General features: G+C 38.7%; 1 protein-coding gene across 1 annotated transcript; it reads left to right on the forward strand.

Moving 5' to 3' along the window:
* Nucleotides 1-9,447: 9,447 nt before the first annotated feature.
* On the forward strand, nucleotides 9,448-22,318 carry e2f7 (E2F transcription factor 7). The gene is made up of 13 exons (XM_042511675.1): nucleotides 9,448-9,504; nucleotides 10,032-10,139; nucleotides 11,665-11,973; nucleotides 12,510-12,669; nucleotides 13,015-13,254; nucleotides 13,440-13,604; nucleotides 13,693-13,836; nucleotides 14,767-14,943; nucleotides 15,068-15,149; nucleotides 16,756-17,059; nucleotides 18,108-18,285; nucleotides 19,972-20,369; nucleotides 22,163-22,318. The coding sequence occupies exons 2-13, from the start codon at nucleotides 10,041-10,043 to the stop codon at nucleotides 22,316-22,318; spliced, it is 2,412 nt and encodes an 803-aa protein (XP_042367609.1). The 5' UTR covers nucleotides 9,448-9,504; nucleotides 10,032-10,040.
* Nucleotides 22,319-22,936: the final 618 nt, after the last annotated feature.

Genomic DNA, 22,936 nt, shown 5'->3' on the forward strand with positions numbered 1-22,936 from the left:
CACTCTCCCTATCCCATAAACACGCACGCACACACACACACACACACACACACACACACACACACACACACAGTAAGAGTTTTTTGCCCTCAGGTTATGAAAGAATGCCATGTGCAACACCAGCCAAAAGCAATGACGTGCACAACAATAGTCAGTGTGGTATGATGATGAGTCATTGGTGTCATTGTCATCTCAATGACACACTAATTTCCTGAAATAATACTGCTGGGAAAACAAACACAAAATCCTGCTATTAATGCTCAAAAGAAAACAATCAAAAGTGTGGTGACTTCTTGACATCACATCTATGTGGACACCTTTGCAGATGAGACACAACAGTGAAAAGACAGACAAACACGTCCATACAAACAGTCTCACGCACGATCAAGTAGCGTTCCTGGGCCCGTGCATCCATTTCAATTCTGTTCATGCGGAGCAGATTCACACATGCATCTTGAGGCCCGCTGAGGGGTACTCGTAGGAGAATATGTTTTATATTGTAATGTTTTTGTGAAAATGCATGTGTTTGGGAAGTTCTGAATATAAGGCTTAAAAAGAAAGATTTGGATTATTCTGCATGAGTTGCGTGAGCGTTTGTATACAAATGCTCTGATATAGTTTTGCTGTTGATAAATTTGGTCCCCTATGACTTCAGAATGTTCGCCTCTTTTAGGATTCTTCATTTACCTCGGAAGCATTTGAGAAAAACATCCATATACACATGCTATATTATATAAGCACAAGATACAAATGCTTGGAGATGTGTTTTGGGTTTTTTTCATTTGTAGTACTTTGTGCTGTAGCGCAACTTATTATAGATGTACTTTTTGTACTTTGTTTTACACCTTTAAGTGAAAAGCTTAAGCCCTCACTCTGTTGTTAGAAGCTGTGTTACTAAATTGCTAATAAATATCTAAAGTTAATTTCATTTTATGGGGCATGTCATTTAAATGATCTCTTTAAATGGTAAAGGAGTATCTGTCTAATCAGCCAGAGAGTCTTTTGATGATTTGGTGAAAAGTTCCGTCTCTGCAGCTGCTTCAACATCAGCTTTGGTTAAATGTCTGCTTCAATTTACATCAACACCACACAGGAGCTAGGATTAAAGTTCAGCCATCTTTAATTAAATCTGCCTCAGATGTTGTGCATGATGCCTGCAAAGCTGATGTAGAGTCAGCACCCTGGTGACTGTCACACGTAGCCATGCCAACATGAAAGAGAGAGCCACTCAGTTACACCAGTTATTAACGCCTATTTTCAGTTCTCGACATCAAAAGTCAGGTCGGCCTTTTTTTCAATTAACCTCAGAGGAATATCTTTCACTGTAGCTGCGGTGCTCATGTACATACATGCACTTGTACTGTAACAACAACATGAGATGAAAGCATTAAGAGTTTTGCCAGGGGTGAAGGATTCTTGATGAATATTTCTGCTCTGTGTTGCACAGAAAATTATTTTACCTGTCTGTGCTAAATCAGACTTGAACAGAGTGCAGAAAAAGTATAAAAGACTACATTTTATATTTACATTCTATGTCTGCAGGTAATGGTGTTTTTCAACAACTTTCATGGACAGCAATAACACACTTTTGTTTATGCCCTTTTTACAGTTTCATGGCAAGACTGTTTTTTTGCACACACAGGACTTATTTGTCTGGAAGCCTTGAATGGCCACGCCAAAAGAATAAAAACTGATCAGGTAATAACATGAAAAAGGTATTATATCAAAATGTTTTTCATGTGATATTTTTAAATTATAACAAGAAACTTCTCTTTTTATAACAAGACAATTTCATGTTATAACAAGAAATGTTTGGAACTTATATTACAAACCCCAATATTGCTGAAATTTATATTATTTTGAGATTTTTTTTTTTTTTTTTTTTTTTTTGCAATCCCATAAAAAAATAACAATTGTTGTGGGCAACAATGGCAGAGAAATGGCAAAACTTGGCTGATTTTTAGGTCAGCAGTTTGACTCTGATAATACCACTTTGGTGACAGTCATAAGATATCTGATATTTGGGCCCACTTTCTTTGACCAAGTGATTGTGAATAGGAACCAACAATAAAACCATTTATTACTGCAAATTCCATTTGGAAACTGTGTTACATAATCAGAATACTCTTTTCACTCTTAATAAAATGTTGTACCCTCATTCAAATTATTTCTAGTTATGTAGCCATTTCACTTAACCAGTTCTCCAACAGACTGCATTACAGTATATGGTTGGTAATATAAACCTCTGTTTTACTGGCTGATATATGAAAATGTGAGTGCCCTTGGAACATTTGAATTCATTTCATAGCATTTCAGTTTTTGTCCGAAATAGATGCATACAATATTTAAAATTCCATAGTGGCACAAAAATAACTAAATATATTTGGATATTTTACTTTTCTGAGGAAGAAAAGGATGAAGATGAGAGAGCTGCTCTGCTTCTGCAAAGATAAGACATCATGAGGTGATATTCACCAAGTATCCATCTTCATGTAATCTAAATAAGAAGACATCAAAACACCATCAGACTTCTAAGTGCTATTGATCTTCTGTCTGCATTATATGAGAAAACGCTTTGGAGAGGAAGAAACAGCAGAGAGAGGGAGGGGGGCAGGAGAGGCTGCTGTTAAGTGTGCTATTAATCAAGTGAAGGAAGTATTCAAAGACTCACTGTTATTGACTCACTTCTCTAACCTCCTGTTGGATGAATACTAATTCCACTGAAATAAAGCAGAGAAATGTAATATTAAGAAAATAAAATAAGCACAACCACTGAGATAACTGAACAGCTACAGTCATAACGATGTATTATAATGAGCTTTGCTGTGTAAAAAAAAAAAAAAAAAAAAAAAAAAAAAATTAAAATGCAGTTGCTTGCCTTCACCTTTGGGGGGCAGTGTTGTGTGTTTTGTTGTATTCTAAAACAGGAATAATAAAGTCAGCAACAATCGGTGACCTTAAAACACAATTTGTTAACAATGTTTCTGGGAAGTTAAAGTTATTGTTGCATTCATAATAAGCTGTTACGGATGGATGCATAACGTCACATGAAAGGGTGAATATACAAGGACAAGGACATTTGGAGAGATTGGGGGCTTAGCCCAGACCCAGAGGTGTTTTTTTTTTTATTGCACTCTGGCACCTTATTTACCCTAAAGACTGTTGTTGCTTTTGTTTTTTACTTTCTAGATTAATTATGAATTGTGACTACTACTTTAAGTAGTTGTAAGTAAACAATACTAGAGGAAAACAGAGGAAAACTGCTCTCATTGAAAAATTATAGACTGGAGTATGAAAAATAGTAAAATAGTATATATGCTAACAGTGGTGGCATGTAACTAAGGACAGTTATTAAACAAATATGAGCCAAATGATAAATTGTTAAAACTGTTGTGGGGGGTAGTCGATATAGTTATATCTGGAGCTAACAGTATAAAAAGAAACTATTTCTGTTAACTTTGAAAAGCGATATAATAACAACATATTATTATCATATCATATTATATCTTAAACCTGTAATAACACATTTTTCTTAAATATTTATGATGATTTGTATCATTAACCACAACCTGCTAAGTATAGCTAAAGTTATCAAATAAATGTAGAGCAATTAAAAGTACAATATATACCTCTGAAATAGAGTAGAAGAAGAAAGTAGCAAAAAAAGGAAAAAAGTAAAATGCTGAAGTAAAGAATAAGTAATTACAATTGTACTTGGATATACTGCTTGAAAAATGTACTACTTATCCGTACTGCTTGTTTTGGTTCGACCAACATGAAAACACAAATATATCAATGTTTGCTGTCAGAAAATGAAGAAAGTCTGCATTTTTTATTCGGTGCATACCTGATTAATCCATCTTGTTATTATTATTATTGTTGTTGCTGCTGTTTGTTGTTGTTGTTGTTGTTATTAGCAGGACACTCTGTAGGAGAGACACTGATTATTTTCTCATCAAAACACATTGATACTGTTGATAAGTACCTCTGCCCTGGTTCAGGCTGAATGTTGTTCAAACCAATCTGTCAGACCTCTTGATAGATTGGTATCTTAGGACTCACAAAGCCTTCAGCAGCCAGTCACAGCTGAGTATTGTGTTGTGATATGATTGAAAGGTTAGAGACCGTGAAAGTCAGAGGGAGGGGGGACTTTTGGCTGTTGGGACCCAAACAGCTTCAGCTAACTCCCTGACAACATGATAAGGGCAAGTCCCGACCTGCCCGGCTCTGAGAACACAGCACAGGCTCAGGAGAGAGACCAACAAATTACTTGGTAAGTCAGTCAACAATAAAAAACAATTGCCACAGTTTTGATGATTTTTTTATGAGCAAACATGGCAAAAATTCATTGGTTTGAGCTTTCCAAATGTGAATATTTGCTGTTTTTTTATTATTATTATTTGAGGTTTCGGCCATTGGGCTCAAGTTCTATATATATTTCATCTATCACATTTTCTCAAAAATAATGAGATTATTCACTAGTTAAAAGAAACATACACACACAGATTTCTATACACAAACCAAGAAATTAAAGATTCAAGTTTCCTGCATACACTTTAAAATTCACAAAATCAGTTGTACCACATGCCCCCAACCCCCAATACACACACACACACACACACAAACACAACTGTCTATAGCAGCTGCAAAAAAAAAAGTCTCAGCTCTAGAAAAAAACATTATTCTAACTACACGCAGATGTATCTATAGATCATATTTAACAGAAAGAATTTTCAAACTCATATCAAGAGTCAAATGAAGGAGGTGATAATCAAGTGCTAATGAGTTTCAGTGTGTCTGATGTCGGTGGTACATTTCCATATGTTAACACTTAGTGGTTGATTTTCTTTCCCAATGTTTGTCTCCACTCTAAGATTTCAGTCATATCTGTGTGTTACACTGTCTTTATAAAGAAATGATGCCTTGATGACTTTGGGAATGCCGCAAATGTCTCATTGCGTGTTGTAAATCAATTGACATATAATGTGTTTATTTAATTCTAGACTTTGTTATAAAAGTTTTGTAATGCAGTCTGGCACTATTCGTGGTGTCTATTATTAACTCTTTGAAACCTGAGTGAATTGGCTTGATTTCTTTAAAAAACATGATGAAAAGGCATTAAGCAACTTAAGGAGAAATTACCCAAAACTAGAGAAAAAAATACATTTATATATATATATATATATATATATATATATATATATATATATATAATAAATGCAAACAAAAAAAGGTTTAAGTAAAAATACCTATAAATTATTAAAATGTTCCCTATCTTTTTAAAAAGTAATTTTCCAAAGCTACTAATCTTGCAATTTGCAGAACAGTTCAAGTTGCTCATTGCTCATTTTGTATTACAAATTCATCAATTATACCTCATTCATGAATTTTGAAGCTTTACATGTCTTGGTCAAGCTGCAGTAACTTGTGCTTTTCCTGCCTAATTCTGTCCACTTGTCTCTCTTTCACTGCCCTTTTCACTTTCTCCTAACTTTTATTACTCTGACATAGATGTAGTTTTTCCTGCTCAGTATTGCACACTAACCTTTTCTCAAACTGCTCCCCTGGCAAATTGTTACGATTCAAACTGAGCTCAGCGCAGACGTTTTACAGCATCTGAAATGTCTTGTATCTGACACTGGCATTTACTTGTAGTAAAGGCTTCAGACACAGTCTGAAATCAGCTTCCCTAGTGTGACTCGCCCTCTATCATAGTGCTGCACTTTCCTGTCTTGTTGGAAAGACTCATTTAACGGCTTTTCTGCAGTTCAATCCTTTGAAAAGTCACATTAATATATGAGATTTTGCTTGGTTGGCCCTCTGTGACTTTTACAGTGTTTGCAACAGTTTTAAAAGCTGCTATGGACTTTTAACTGTCTGGTGTTGGCTCAGGCTGGAGAAAGGACGTCTGCAATAAAAGTATATTTTTCATGTCAAAGCAAAAAGACAAAAAATCCAGTGATGAATGCAGGGTAAAATAACTGCATACAGTGAGAAAGCTCACCAAATTTTCTTGTAAGAACTATAAAACCGCTCACTTAGTACCCCATGAACTAAAGCAGGGTGGGATCAACCTCCATCATCATTAACTTTTCCTAACTTATGGTGCCTTCTGGGTTTATCACTGTCCAGATGGTGCCAAAACTTTTATGAGGGGCTTTGTCAAAGTAGAAAAAGTGTGTGCGTGTCTGCTGAGGACCAGGATGAAGACACAAACAACACATCTGTCATCATTATCTAATAGGTAACAAGTAGGGTGGATGGTATGTTGATAGTGAAGAAGAAATTAACCCTGTGAGACATGGAGTAGCAACACTTTTCTTGTGCTGCTTTTAAACACTTTTCACAAGTATTGGTGCAGCTCCTTTCAAAATATGGCAAAAAATGTTTTACAAACTGCAAGAAATGTCTTGATTAAGAATTTAAAAAATAAATTGATAAAATAAAATTATATATATATATATATATATATATATATATATATATATATATATATTTAAACACTTGAAATGTCCAGGAAAAAAAGAAAAAAATACATACTAAAAATTTCATATATATTCATTATTATATTTATCATAATTATTTCTTTAAAATTATGTTACAGAAATATTAATTTTTTTAAAGCACCTTTTCCAGGTCTTCATTGCCTTATTTGTTTGCCTGTCTGTTTGTCTGGTTGGTTGGTTTCTGTTTGTTTGTTTGTTTGTTTGTTTTTGTTTTTACTATTCCAGGTAATGTTCTTGTACTACTTATTTCTTGCTGTTTTGGGGGGTCATTTCTTCTTTTGTTGCTCTTTGCCTTCTTCCCAAGTTTTTGAAAGAAAACAAGCCTGGTCTCAAAGGGTTAAAGCTGCTCTATGTGCATGACAGTTTTTTCATATGCCTACAATAGGTGTAGTAGTACATATTTCTAAGGTTTTTAAAGGTTTAATTTAAGAACAGAAAAACATCCGTTAGTTCAATTTCCCCACCGATTCTTTAAGACATACTCCACATTTATGTGAATATATGACACATTTAGATGTCGATCGGATCGACGCAGAAAAACATCCTAAAAAAAAACTTGTTCAGCAGAGGAGTCCTGATGAACAAAACTGACCCATCTGATGAGTCTTCATGCCAGCCATGTTGGCTAAAAGCCCAGCAGCCTTTCAAAAGAAATAAATCAATTCTAACTGAAGGGGAAGATGCATTAGTGCAACGTTAAATGTTCCTTTTGGGCATTCAGCTAATGTTCTTGGACAGCTCAATTTAGTAAGGACAGAGGTACACTTCCAAGAGGGTCTTGAGTCTTGAGTACCGATCATGTGTATCGGTGCATGGGCATAGTTCCCCTTTAACTTTCAAAATTGGATGTTTGAACTTCATTCAATAATAAAACAACCGAAAAAAAAATAGTTTTCCCCGTCAGATTTGTTTTTTTTTTTATGACTTTACACAGGCACAAAGTGGTGAAAGTAAAGAAAAAGCTACAAAGTTGAGAAATGTCAATAGAAAAAATAACTTTTTCTTTTTTTTTTTTTCTTTTTTTTTGCTTATCCCTTTAAACATATTGTGTCCCCTAAATTTGTCTTGGGACCCTTCGATGGATCCCATCCCCCAGGTTGGAAACCACTGTCATAAGAAAAATAGATATGATTTTTTTATATAACTTGCAGTAGAAAGTAAGGGACCCATTTAAACATTCTTGTAGACTTTTATGTGTAATAATAGTTTTAGACTAAATAATGCATTGTAAAAAGTAGAACAAGTAGAAACAATTCACTGTATTTGAAATAATGTTTCCCTCCTTTTCACTGGCCCAGATTTGAATAGCGTTTGGCGGCAGATTTTGTGTATTGAGGTCTATTATTATGTAAGAACTGGGGGGTTGTCCACAGACAGCTTCTTTGCATGCAGGGCGGGACCCTGGCTGCTAAAAAGTGAGCCGTCTCCCTGCGCTAACTTTTCGCGCTGTGTCTCAGGTAATATTAGCGCCACTCGGTTCGTCCCCCGCCTCCCTCCCCTCCTCCCATCTGTCTGTTTCAACCGCACAGCTCATTAGAGCCAACCCGGAGACAAAAGCCGCGGTGATTAGGTTAAAGGTATTAATAGTGGGTTTCTAGGTGCGGGGCTTTAGTACTTAAAGCTGGTGTCACTGTGGGATAAGGAGGAGGGAGGAAGAGGGGGGCCAAGCTGCTCAGCTGGAAGTCAAAGATCGTTTATTAAGACAACGAGCTACTCGTTCGCAAAAAATAAAAATTAAAAAATCGATGTGCAAAGAAAAATAAACTTATTAGCTCTATGACCACTGTACGGCAGTCAAAAATGTTTGTTCCCTTTGTTTTTGAATTTTGAGTACATTTCAGTCGTCTAAAATGAAAATGATTAGCACTCAATCGCAGTTAAGCCGAATTAAAATGGCTGAATTAAGGGGCTGTTCATTATTTATGTGAGGGACTAGTGAAAAACCAGGGAGGCACTTTAGATAATTTTTTTAAGCACTGGGAAAGGAGTTATGTTTTTTTAACTTGACTTTGGGGAGGGGCATTCTATTATATTATATTATTAACAATTATTTTATTATGTATGTAGCTATCCTCAGACACCCTAAACCTGCAAGTGGGTTTGAAAGGCATGTCCTCTTTAAAACTCTCCAAAATGACCCTATTAATCATAACTGGCAACTGTGAAATATGGTTATTTAAGGTGAAGGGAGGATCATGCATCTTCCCCGCTTTACTTGAGAGGTACCCGGGCTTTGAAGTCAATTTTGGTAGTTGCCACGTCTCTTAATTCATCCATCATTTTTCTGAGGTTATTAAGGGAGGAAACTCTGTACATGTTGTACTGGAAAGGTAATTAGTAAAGCTTTTAAAAGACAAAATTGCACCAATCTCTATTTCTACCTGATATGGTCATCTATAATGCATACAATATTGTACATTATTCCTCCTGGCATACATTTTAGCGTCTGGTTCTACCAGCTCTCCTTGTTTAGGTGTCAGTTATACGAAAATTAACTATCTTAAGTGCTGACCCAGCTTTCATCGCCAAGGTTTCTGATGCTGTGCTGGGAAATCGATACAGAGTGAGACCTCTCTTTGTTTTACATTCTTTCAGCCTTGTATAGAGCGCGCCGGTTGCCCCGCCAACACAACTGTGGGAGGCGTGGCCATTATCTATGCCCATTGGTAGAAGCACGGGCGCGTACCCGAGTCCGACAACGCCGATTGGCTGAAGATGAGTGACGAACCCGTTCACCTGAGCGCTGATTGGCTAGAGCCGGCCAGATGCCTGAGAGCGCCAGAAAACAAGCTTTAGCGGGTGATGCTGGAGTCTCCCCGGGACAGTGCAGAGTTTTCCGCTAACCGGACAGAAGGCTAAGCGGACTGGAGGTACAGGACTGCCCGCTTATTCTGAAGAGGGAAACAGGCTGCTATGTTAGTCTGAAGAAACGCACTGACAAGTCTCTTAAAGCGGACACATTGGAGTTACGTTATTTCATTCATTCAGCAGCTGAAAGGTAAGTGACGATTTCCCTCCAGCGGTTTCATGCACTATGGTTATGCTGGTCAGCTGAACTAGTAGCTTACCAGCTAATAAAAGCTAAATTAGCCTTTCCGACTATAAATAAGTCACGGTAACGAAGTAATTCATTTTCACAGGCTCTGCCAAACCTAAATATACGGACCAATTTGAGTGTATTGGCCATTTAGTAAGTTAAATAAGTGTTATGGCGACATGTAGTACTTTTACGTGGATTTAAATAACTTATAAATGTTATTAAGTAATACCTCTAGCTCCAAACTTGCTACATTAGTTGTAGTTTAGTAGGTCACGTTAGCTTTAAAGCAAAGTTAATGTATGGTACTAGTTATGTGATAGCTGTTAGCTTGCTAAGGGCTAATTAGCTGATGTTCTTTGCGCCAAATTCAGCTGACCTCACGTCTGAGTCTTCTGTACCTGCTTAAACTTACTTATCTGAGCTGTAGGACATTTTTCATGCTTCTCTTTTCTTGTTTTATATAGTATACATATTAACTGTTTTAGGACTCCCAGATGGATGTTGAATGTCTAGCACTGAAAGACCTCACAAGTCCCAGGAAAAGTCTCAGGGTGGAGCAGGAGGAGGAGGATGGGGGCCAAAGTGAACAAAAGGTAAGGTGGCCCTAACTTATTGCTTGAGCTCTTAGGTGTGGTCAAAGCAGTGTGGCAGGTTTGATTATGTTTGCATCATAATGAAGGAGAGCTGCAGGATCAGGCTAATCAGAGGCAGATGTTTGGGGTAATGTGGTGGCATGGCATCTTAACAGTCTGATAAGGGTATGAGATATGGGCTTGGCTAGGAGGGAGTTAGAATTTAAATAGCAAAGTTTCAATGAAAGAAAAGGGGTAAAGTCTTGATTTAGAGAAAAAAAATAACTGTGAAGTGTTTACAAGTCACCAGATTTGCTTCAGAGTTCCTGATTTCTTATTTAAATGCTGCACTCAAGGTTCATGTGAATGCCACAGGTCACTCTGTCCTCCTGTCACAAGGCCTTTTCATACAGAGATCGTGGTATAGAGCAACTACGAAGTCCCCTCTCTACGCCTGCTTTGCATTTTGGCACAGAGCCAAACAATGGTGGCAACATCCCACTCCTGTGCAACATATACTCATAATACAGCTCGTATGATATCCTGTGACAATGCACCCACAACGGTTTGTGTGATATTCTACAAATTAGTGTCGCACTGATTATGTCACGTCCTAAACTTACAGTTATGTAATTAATTACAAGTGCAGGGGTTAGGTTTAGGAAATGAAAGTTATTGTGGTTAGGTTTAGAAAAAGAAACATGGTGAGGCAGTACCTTAAAATGATTTGAAATTCACATGATTCAGGACATGTGTCTCAAGAAGAAAGTTCGCGTTATATACCATCCACCACCTCAACCTACTTCAACACCACTCTACAAGACTGCTCAGGACTCCGTCCTTGTTTACTCCCATCAGCGCATAAGTCACTTAATTGCAGCCTTTCAAAAGATTGGGGATTTGCAGAAATCTGGGTGCATTACTTTTTGTCGGGAAATGTGTAAACAGTTAATGAGAATTACCTGTCCAGTGAGTGATCATAGGCACCGGCATCGCAGAAACAAAAGTGGCCGGGGTGTTTAACACAACAGCGCCTGACTCTGGTGTGACAAAACATATGTGTCGGCAAATGCTCTGTAAACAACAGCAATGGCACAAAATGTCAATAACAATCATTTACCATCGCCGTTATTGGAGGTAAGGTACTTGGAGGTTAAGGAACTCTGTAATCTCGTAGTTTTCGCAGTTTTAGGACACTGCTCTTCTCCTTTGACTTAGCTGCTAACTGCAGTTAGCTGCTTTTTAAATCTTTCGCAGTGGATCGCACACATAACACGCAGTCAAAATGCCACACCAGTCCTGTTAGCTGTCCCTTTTATACAGACATGTTTCGACGCTGGCGGCACAAAGGTGAGATAGATCTGTTCCCCCATGGCGAGCTGGCACAGGCAGCAATAAGATGCTTATATTTGACCTTCTTAATAAAACCCCTGGATAGAGATGTGGATCTATAAAGGAATCGAATTACTTGTCATATGCTCCAAAATTGCAGATGTTATGACACCTCAACTAATCATTTGCAACAACACAACTGTCTCCATCACAGGAAAACATCTGCACAGAGCGCAGAAGATCCACACCGGCGAAATCTGCCGATTCTGCCTTCCCTGTTTTTATGATAGCCAGGAAAGGCGCCACCCCCGACCTGGCTCACATCACCCCCATCAAACACACGACCCTGGCCGAGCCCTGGACGCCCACGGCCAACCTGAAGATGCTGATCAGCGCAGCGAGCCCAGACATCCGGGACAGAGAGATGAAAAAGGTCCTGTTTAGACCCATAGAGAATGAGAAAGAAAAGCCAGCAAGTCCGGACACTGTGGCCGAGGAGACAGAGGTGGATGACTCGTGTCAGGTATGTGGAATAGGAGATTTTGAAAAAGAGATGGTTTCAAGCCGTCTTAATAAATTATTTTTAAAAGGCAGGTTTTATTTGTCTAAAATTATTCTCTTTGTGCAATGGGGAGAAATGAGACTGCAGTTATTATTTATTAGTTTAGAGAAAAACTCCCAAAGGAACCAGAATTTTCAGTCCAGGGAGCAAACAAATTTCCCCTTTCTTTTCTCACATTAGCAGCTGAACTCTCAAGATACCAGATTTTCAAAGGCACAAATACAATCAATCAGTTATGCCTAATAGATAAAGTCATATTGTATTTAGTGCGGCAGCTGGAGCCTAAAGTTGCTGCTTTTGTGATACGATTATTTCTTTAATCTGACGTGTGATGGTTTGCCAGCCTTATCAGGATTGCAGGGTTTAATTCTTTTCTAAAATATGTGCCCTTGTAGACTTTACAGAAAAGCAGTTGTGTGTGCTACATAACCCAAATGTCGATTTAAGTTCTTTAGCAGTTAAACAAAACTAAGAACTGTTTATGTATTTCTGTGCAGTTTGAAGCTGCGGAGGAAGAGGACGACGCTGACAAAAAGCCGAGCAGGAAGCAGAAGAGCCTGGGTCTGCTGTGCCAGAAGTTCCTGGCCCTCTACCCTGATTACCCGCCGCAGCACAGCCACATCTGTATCTCCCTGGATGAGGTGGCGACCAATCTCGGTAAGCACCAGTATAAGAGAGTTTGGACTTGTCCCAGCCGTTGTTTTTGTAAACGCCTCATGGGAGGGAGGCGATAATAGAAGCAGCTAATGTCCATTTAATGAGCATTATAAAGTTTTTATGTTATTGGATTTAAGGGGGTTGCTATGGAGACTTGTTTTTCACATAAACAGTATTTTGCTCAGTGTGTAATGGGGATCGGTGCTGAGCTGCAATTTGGAGCTCTTTAGTTTTATGATTCATTTTAATCACAACAATGCTCACTGGCAAGTTTTAATTCAGATAGGAGCATACATTTTCCAAAAAAAAGTGAGTTAATACTCTACCTTGCTCTGAAATTGTCAGGAGTGGAGCGGCGGCGGATCTACGACATCGTCAATGTGCTGGAGTCTCTCATGATTGTGGGTCGGATAGCCAAGAACAGCTACACCTGGTACGGCCGTCTGCGGCTGGAGGCCACACTGGAGGAGCTGCAGCGCAGGGGCCGGCAGCAGGGTTACCATCTCCAGGTGGATCTGGCTGCTGAGGAGAGGGGGGCCGGACCGGGGCGCGAGGACGACGGAGCGGAAGGAGACACCGGCAACGGTAATAAACAGAGAGAAATCTTATGATGGAAAACAAGAAAAAGAGCATCTACCTCTTCTACTCGCTTGAATGTCTTAATTTCTTTCGTCAAACCTTTTGCATGCTGTAATAGCATTAATAAAGGAGCAATGACCCAGTGTTTGTGCTGGTGATAAATAAAGGTCATCTCATCTCTTATCATGTAGAGTCCTGGGCAACAGGCAACAGGAAAGACAAATCTCTGCGCATCATGAGCCAGAAGTTCGTCATGCTCTTCCTGGTGTCCAAAACTCTGACGGTGACTCTGGACGCGGCAGCAAAGATCCTCATCGAGGAGAGTCAGGACTCATCCAGCCACAGCAAGTACAAAAGTAAGAAAGTACCAAAGGATATGTCCTGCAATACAAGTCCTGTTTTCTTCTATTTTATCAAAACTAAACATCAATCTTGTATCTTTAGCTAAGGTACGGCGATTGTATGACATCGCGAATGTGCTGACCAGCCTGGGCCTCATAAAGAAGGTCCATGTCCGGGAGGAAAGAGGCAGGAAGCCGGCCTTCAAGTGGCTCGGCCCTGTTGAATTCAAGAACTCTGGAAATGCTGGTAAGAACTGAAAAAAGGTTGTTACCTCAACTAAAGTAGTTCTGAAACTGTGAAGAACCTGTTCAAAGACTTCTAGTGAACGTAATTAAAGTTGCAGTTACAAAAATAAGTTCATCATATTTGCTGAAACTGTCAGTATACAGACAGTAGTACATGAGACAGATAATCTTGAAAAAAAAAGGATCAGCCTCACCGCAACCAAAAATCCGTCGAGGAGTCTCTGAAGCAGCCTCACTCACTGCTCATGAACTGTAGTCACACGAAGCAGCACTGATCATATATGAATCCAGATTCTGTTCTGCATTGTCTCTATCTCACCCCATATGTTTTCAGAAACATATTTAAGTGTACTGTTTAGCTGTAACCTAACCAAATATTTTAGTGCACTGTTAAGAAGAAATCCAGCCACAGTGTACTGTACTGTAGTGAACTGTTAAACCGTTATCCAGCTGTTGGGCGGTGCTTTATTTTAGCTCAACTGTTTCCAATATGGCCACCGGGTCACAAACTCTCATTTTACAGCTAAACAGTACACAAATTATCTTTCTGAAAACATTTGAGGAGAGAAAAAGGCAATGCAGCAACAGAATCCTTATTCATACTTGATCAGCGCTGCCTAGTTCGACCACAGAAAGCAGTGATTGACAGCTGCGTTGGAAACTCCTCGGCTCTCAATGGTTGTTGTTCAGGCGCTTTGAATTCTTGCAAATGCCGTAAGAAACACTAAGAGGAAGCCGGGGAACATGCCTTATGTACTACTATGTGGATTTAGTGTCAGTGTCAGCAAATATGACAAATTTATTTTTATGGAAAGCTACCAACTGCACTGTGCCTGCAATGTGTTCTGGATAAAAGATTTATTGCTAATAACTGCATTTTTTGTTATTTCCGTCATGCTAACTCTATCATTATCTATGCCACTCTTGTCAGCTGTAGGAAATACTGTGAACGTGACAGCTGCCGCTCTGCCTGAGGCCTCACGGCCAGTAGCAGGTCAGATGAGAGCCAAGATGGCTCGCCACGCCTCTTTCAACATCACGCCGACCTCTGTTGCTGTGCAACGACTGGTCAACTCTGCACCCAGCAGTCCAAGACGAGACCTGACAGGTAAGAGATGCTTGTTTTTCATCGTTCATGCCACCTTTTATAGAATGGTTTATTACAGTTGAGCGTTTTTACATTCATATCTGATCAATATCTGATCTGAAAAAAATCTTCCTTCACACTGCAGGTCTGCCAAACCAGCCTGTGGATTATTCCAAAAAGGCAAGCAACAATGCAGTGTGTCGACTGCAGTTTGGAAGCAGCACTGAGTGAGTTAATACTAACACACACACACGTACACACAGTCAACCCGCTCTGTACTCACACTTGCATTCTAGATTTATCTGCAGTCATCCACCACCGATTTACTGCCAAACAATTTACTGCTCACTGTTGCTCTTTTTGCTAACCTTTCCCGCGATGCTGTATCAGTATCACTGTAGAAAATCCACATCAGCTGCCTCTAACATTTGGCAATGGGTGCTGTGGCTGTTAGAAGATAGTCATTATATTATAAACGCTTCATCAAAATTCAGTCCACTTTCAAGGCTGAAGCCACACAATTACATTTAGATGCATAAACTGAGTTTTTACTGTCACATTAGGTATTAAAAGCTGTTTACAGTGACCTAGTTATAAGATGCAAAGGCTCCCCATTCACTGACGGGCTTTATAATCTCACTCTCCCATACATAATATTTCACACTCCCTGCCAGTGTTTGCATTGGCCGATGTGTTTGTAGCTCTAGGCTACACGCAAGCTGTGGATATGAATAGTTTTTGTCTCCTGTGCATGCACGCGCTGGCTCCACAGATACAGCACACAGTAGCTTATGTTATTTCTATGGTTGGCCAAACCGCAGCTGCCCCAGGACTGTGGCTGTTAAGTGTTTTTGGAGGGAGGGGGATAATAGGTTTCAGAAGTGTGTGTTGAAAGGGAATATTTTGAAGCTGGGTAAAAATGAACCAGAGGCAGTGGTAGCCCGCAGAATAAGAGCCGGAGGTTCATAGCTGAGAGGTGGTCAGTTAAGGGGGAGAACTGGAGCCTGAAGGTTCAAAGCTTTATTCAAAGGATTAATCATGTCTTAATTATAGAGCCCGACCAATATATCAGTTAGCCGATATTATCAGCCGATACTGGCCTCTCACAGATGTATCTGTAATGTATGTATATGTTGTCCAATATGCACCAATATGAAGGTGTTAAAAAGTGAAAAAATCCAGAAAAAGATGCTTGGAGAAACTGATTAAATCCCCAAACATGTTTACTGTCTCAGTGCTTTTATGTCATTTTGACAAGAAAGTTTATTGTTGAACTGTATAATATCCTGCCTCTATTTCATGTCTTTATCACATGTTTGATAACAATTTTGAGGGATAATTGCATTGTAAAAATATAGATGTAATAGAAATAGATTTACATGTAGATGAAGAGAATATCGCACAATATCGGCACTATTCTGTATCGGCCAATATTGGCTTTAAAATTAAATATTGGAATCAGCCAACATGCTCATTTCTGTAGATATTACATTTTTTGTTGGTTTTTTTTCAAAGTGTGCATGTATTGAAACATTAAGCGTAAGCTGAAGTATTTTTCTTATTTTTCACTTTGAGTGAATATTACAAATGCTGAAAATCATTGTATTTTTGTCTCCATCTGCTGGTGGGCCATCACAATGTATAATATGATAATTCCACCACAGAAAAGACTCGATGACTAAAATTAGGTAAAAATGGATATATTGATGCCATTGTTGGCAAATTAATTGTTACATATTGGCATATCAGATATCAGCAAAGAATTCAACATTGTGCATCCCTATAATTTTTTTTTTTTTGTAAACTTAATTTTCTTTTCTTGTTTCCCTGCAGTAACCGTCCCGCCAGCAGCAGCCCGCTCGCTCCGTCCTCCACCCTGCTGGCACCCTCCATCCACCCAGAACACCTCTTCGCACCCTCCACCTCTCCCCAGTGCTTGGCCTACCTGCCCAGCCTCTCCCAGCCCTCGGTGGTTATGCTGTACAGGGCGCCAGACAAGCCCGACCAGACGCATGAAGGCCAAAGATCACCTCGGCTGGAGTCTGAGGAGGGGAGGAAGAGGAGGAGGGAAGAAGGGGAAGAGGAGGGGGCAGTGGTGAAAAAGAAAGCAGCGCCTGGGTTAGAAGAACGTGACAAGGTGAGGTGCTTTTGTTTGATGTGATTTGTAAGCAGATATGTTGTTATATAGAGAAAAATGATTCTCATTTTTTGTTAAGCTTAACAGTATAAGCATTTGGATCAGGGCAGTGGTATGGATTCTTCTTTCTGTGCAAGTTTGTGCCCACAGTCACACAATGCCATTAGTATTTCTGAATAGCGGACCATTAGAACTGAAAGAGTGAAATACTACACGCTCACTGATGAGGATAACCCCTGCCTGATGTAATTAAAGACCTCTCATATTAGTAATGTATGGGATATTTGACAATTAGAAACCCCAGGCATTAATCAGGCCACACAATCCTAGTAATTGGAAATGTCCAATTTTTCATAATAAGATGGTCTTTTAGAATGGTAGATGAAGAGAGTAGACTTTAACCCTTTGAAACCCGAGCAATAAGAAACTAAGAAATGGCCCAAAAATCAGTAAGATATTAAAAAGTAAAAAGTATATGAAAATAAAAAAAGGAGAACAGAGATTTAAAAAAAAAAAAAAAGCTATCATGAAAATAAACACAAAGGTTTTAAAAACTAAAATCAAATGAAATAATGTGTATTTTTTTGTAGCATGATTTTAAATACAAAATTATCGATATAGTTTTCTCAACATTCCCTCCTTTTAAGCAACATTTTCAGATAATTTTCTCGTCACATTTTACCTATTTCTTGCAATTTTTGCATATTCCTTGCCAATTTGCTGACTGCCTTTTTCCACAGGATTAAATGCTTTTAATAGACGCCTGCATGTAGCAAAAAAAAAAAAAAAAAACAGGTTTCAAAGGGTTAAGCACTGCACTTTTGAAGCACTAAAATTACTCAGCAGAAGTTGACTATGTTATTAGAAGCAGAAAGTGTTAATCAGTGCAGTGATTTTTACTCACTGAGCCGGTATGACTGACGTGTTTGAGAAATAGTGCAATGCATCTGGGTCACATAGATACAATAATACACTGGTGGCTCCTCTATTATAATTGTCCTTCGGTTGGTCCAGATTAATTTATCCCCGATTTTTGTTCTCCTTCCAGATGGCAGCTGAAGCTCAAAGGGAAGCAGCAGAGTTTTCACAAACTTGTAACAGCGGGACTTCCCCCAATCGCCCAGCAGGCCTCTCCAGAGAGCAGGCGCCCGATGAGAGTCAAGGTGGCAACAGCAGCAGTGAGCCCGTCCAGCCATCACACTATCTCTATGTGCCCAACAATGCAGGTATATTCACAACTTTACAAAACTTTCTGCATGCCATGATGTGGCTGAACTGGTAGCTTGACTCCAGAAGTGTGTTTTTGTGCCACCTCATTTAGCAGTACAATTAATTTTAGTCACTATACAATACACGAAACAATATATATGTCCATCAAACGGTGGCTACTGATGAATTAGACTGGCTCTAGAAGTGCAAGCAAAATGAGAGGTTCTCAGGTATTTATATTTTTTCTTCCTACAATACATAATATTTAGCATGTTATTGAGATTGTAAGTTTGAAAAACACACACACACACATACAAACATATCTAAACTAACAAATCTGTTTTACAAAGCTCTGAGCACACTTTCTAATCCATTAAACACTTTGTCTCCATCAGGAAAAGTACTGGTTGGCTCTTTTTCAGGTACAAGGATGAGTTACTCAGCAAATAACAGGGTTAGTCTTGTGGTAGATAGAAATCACATCTTTAAACTGACACAATATTACAGGAGACTGCTTGCACTAATGGCTTCCTACAGGCATGAAAATCCCAGAGGGACTGGAGTTTATGTGGAGATTGTAAAAGCTATTAATATTAGTTGTCGTGGGGAAAATTCTGAAAAAAACTACCAAATTCATACATTTTACCTCTTAAAGCCTTTATAAGCACAAGTGAAAAAGTAAATCGGATATAATTTCATACGCAAAAATACATTTCTAGTCATGAGTTAAACCATCAATGTTTTATGTGTAGGATTTAGGGCTGTGCGATCTGGCCTCTAAATTATACTGTAGTATTTTTAGGCTTTATCGTGAAACACGATAAATACATTCATATTTTAAAATCTCCTCCAAACAACTGCAGTCTACTAGACAACTAAATAAAGTACAATTATAAAAGAGTGAAACTGTTATAATTAAGCTGAATAAAGTACTGTTATAATAAAGTTAAAGTACAGATAAAATAAAGTAAAATAAAGTACTGTTACTATAAAGTTAAATAAATCACTGTGATAAAGTTCTACTACTGTTACCATAAAGATAAATAAAGTACTGTCAAATTAAAGTTCTACTACTGTTACAATAAAGTTAAATAAAATACTGTCATATTAAAGTTCTTCTACTGTAACAATAAAGTTAAATAAAGTACTGTCATAATAAAGTTCTACTTGTGTTACAATAAAGTTAACAAAAGTAAACTAAAAAATAAATTATTTATTATATAAATTGTAAAAAATAAATTGTAATTAAGTATTGTACAATAAAGTTAAATAGAGTATTGTCATGATAACGTTATTCTACTGTTACAATAAAGTTAAATAAAGTATTGTTATAATCAAGTTAAGCTACTGACACAACTAAGATGAATAAAGTACTGTCACAATAAAGTAAAATAAAGTACCGTTATAAGAATGTTAAACTATTAAAGTTAAATAAAGTACTATTAAAATAAACTAAAAGTACCGTCATAATAAAGTTAAACTACTGCTACAATAAAGTTAAATAAAGTACTGTTATGATAAAGTTAAATGAAGTAGGAGTCAAAGAATGGCGTGACACTTATTTGTCACAATAAAGTGTAACAGGCTTGATTTTTGTGTCCTCGTCTCAGTGGAGGTCAGCTGACTCTTATTTGGTAACATGTTTGTGATCACTGTCAGCACGGACCATAAAGAAGCTCTTACCGTGCTTTTCTAATCCCCAGGTCTGAACAGCCTCAACTTCCTCCTCTCTGCCGGCCAGCCACCGGCGGGTTTAGCACTTCCTCCCAGCAGCGTCTCCACTCTGGCGCTGCCGTACGTCCTGGTGCCCTCTACAGCCCTCTCCCACTACCCCCTGGTGGCCAGCGGTCTACCACAGCAGGGCTCCGACGCTCATAACAAGCTGAGCTTCAGCCTGCCTGCTGTGATGTCGCCTGCTCACTTCATGGTGGGGGCGGCGCCGTACGGCCTGGCAGCGGCGGCAGCATCGGAGGTCAGCAGGTCACCTGTTCCATCGCCCTCCACTCCAGAACAGAGCAGGGTTTACGGGTCAGCGGCGGGCACTCCACATTCTCCCTCAGGACCACGTCACACTGTCAGCATCAACACACAAGAACCGCTGGTGAGTACAACTGTCACCCTCCTCACACACACACACACACACACACACACAATCCCCGAATTATTCCCTAAAAACGCATTAACTCCGACATCATTTGCCTTCATAATGACACACGACCTTTCTGGTACCGAGCACTTGCAAAATGCCACCACACAGCTTGATATGAGTGCTGCATCTGTTTTGTTGAAGGTTTCCTCTCATTTACTCATTTGGACACTCATTCATTTAGCAGTTCAAGCTGATTAATCTCCAAGTTGTTGAACAGGGATTAATGTGCTTGTCTGCAAAGCCTAACACAGGCTGCCAGCACTGCTCTTCTCAAACAGTCGTTTTTAGGCGACCCGAGGTGCTGGATGGATGGCTAATTAATGCAGCATTAGGAACAATGTGACGAGTCAATGGCTACGTTGTAATGGGGCATAAATCAGGGCGTCCTCTCTTTTCCTCCACTTTCACTTTTAATATGAGCAGAGTGGTACCTTTATTAAAGATTCTATGTGTTAGTTACAAGAATGTTTGTTCAGTTTATTTGTTTATTTGTAAAACTGCACACCAAAACCTGCAGGAGCTGGAATAATTTTGATAGAAAATGGATTTGCAACAACTTCAGTTTCATCAATTAATCATTCATGTTATTTTTTAAGACAAAAAATGCCAAACAAATAACTGGTTCCAGTTCTCATTTGTTAATATAACTAAGAACATTTTTAATAATGTTCTTAGTTTTCTATCATAGGAAATCAAATATCTTTAAGGTCTGGACTCCTAATTCAACAGATGCTAACTAAATGTCAAATAATGTTAAAATGTGTGTTATTATGACAGACATCATGACAGATTGCAAACTTTGGGTTTTTGCTCAGTCATGACTAAACGTCATCATTCTACATCAAGATGAGAGCGTGAGACATTTCGAAAAACATTGGATTTTGCTTACTTAGCCTTGTCACTGTGTGACTATCAGCAGCAGCAGTCTCATGAGGAGTGAGTGAATCAATACGCTGCACGCGGCTTTACAGTTAAATTAGAGTTTACTTCTTTTAAATTGCCAAATTTGCGGTACAGTTGCTGTGATTGGACAAAATTGCAAGGTAACGCAGAAGTCACAAGGATTGGTTGAATTTGCATCAGTTGTTGCGATCGCAATGATCGTAATGTAAATTCAACCAAATATCAATGTCTAATGACTTTGGTGGCCAGCTGGGTAGGTCAGCCATCACAAGCCGTTTAAATAAGTCAGCTTGGCAGCTTTGGAATATTTGAAAAACTATTTTATGATATTTAATAGTCTAAATGATTAATCGATGATGAAAATAATATTAGTTGTATTCCTTTATTGTGGCAGTTTGCTGAAAAAAATTCATGAAAAAAGGCTTACAAATTACTTGTGCCAAATAAGCATCAAATATTTTTTGTAAAAAGACAAATGTAGTAGTTTGTTTGGAGAAGATTAAGAAAATATCTGGTTAGTGTGTGTGTTGAGATTATACAATCGTAAATGATATTAGGGCTTTTAAATGCAAACATTATTTTCTAATTAATTTACTGCTGCTGTTGTACTGCTTTAACTTACAGTACTGTGATTGTTGTCTTCCTTACTTTTTTCATCCCTTGTCTGTCTATAGCTGATCTGTATAACGCTTTTTGTCATATCTTAGAGTCCTTGAATGCACCTCCAAAGAAACTTATAGAAATGCCCCCTGCTCCCCACAGTATTTGGCAATAACATAACTATCTATAGCAGGATGTGTTTTTAATGTTATTCCATCTAACATCCCTCTCTATCCTCACAGACTCCACATACTCCAAAGGAAACTACACCGTCTGCCTCTAAGGCTTTCTTCCAGACCCCAGGCACGCTGGGAAATGTAGTCAGCGCTGCACCAGCTGCCCGAAAAAGAGGCTCTGCGCAGAGGAGACTGGACGTCGGCCACCCACCGACCAGTTAGACATGTGAGCAGACGGATCGGTGGCTAACATGCTGTAAGGATGAGTTTCATCCTTGAAGAGAAAAATGTGGTTTCAAACCACTGGTGCTTTGTTTTATTAATTAAATTTGGTGCTTTTTAAATGCAAGAATATCAATTCTAGAATGCTGAGACTTCAAATTAACTCTTCCCTAAAATGCTTGTGTGAAAATTAGAGATCTGAAGATTGCTAATGACCGTCAACATTTTTTTACCAAATGTTTGGTATCTCATTCCTGAGCGAAACACTTGTTTCTCTCTCCCACTTGTTTGCTGGTGATGTTGATAGTTCAGATGTGCCTCCTGGTTCAATTATGGGATGCCAGATTTCAGAGTGAATGAGTGAAGCTGTATTGCCAATGTAACAGTGCCCTCCTGTGGTGGGAGTTGGCCACTGCTGTTTTTTGTATTTCAGTCTTTATTTTCCCTCCCAGATGTGATCACGCTAACCAATGCCCTATCACTTGTGTATTATAGCCCAATTGCTATTTATATTTTAGCTAATATATGTTGATTACAGGGACTGTAATGAAACATTAACATTTTTTAAGCACTAAGTATCTGACAGAAAGTCTGTCTAATTTTCAACTGATTGTTGTT

Source organism: Plectropomus leopardus, chromosome 22, assembly GCF_008729295.1.
Source record: "Plectropomus leopardus isolate mb chromosome 22, YSFRI_Pleo_2.0, whole genome shotgun sequence".
In the NCBI taxonomy this organism is placed as follows: domain Eukaryota; kingdom Metazoa; phylum Chordata; class Actinopteri; order Perciformes; family Serranidae; genus Plectropomus; species Plectropomus leopardus.

Coding starts and splice junctions, on each gene's coding strand:
- e2f7 (XM_042511675.1), top strand. CDS start 10,041: ATGGATGTTGAATGTCTAGCACTGAAAGACCTCACAAGTCCCAGGAAA. Junction 17,060..18,107: donor GGTTAGAAGAACGTGACAAG/GTGAGGTGCTTT, acceptor TTCTCCTTCCAG/ATGGCAGCTGAAGCTCAAAG. Junction 20,370..22,162: donor TCAACACACAAGAACCGCTG/GTGAGTACAACT, acceptor CTATCCTCACAG/ACTCCACATACTCCAAAGGA.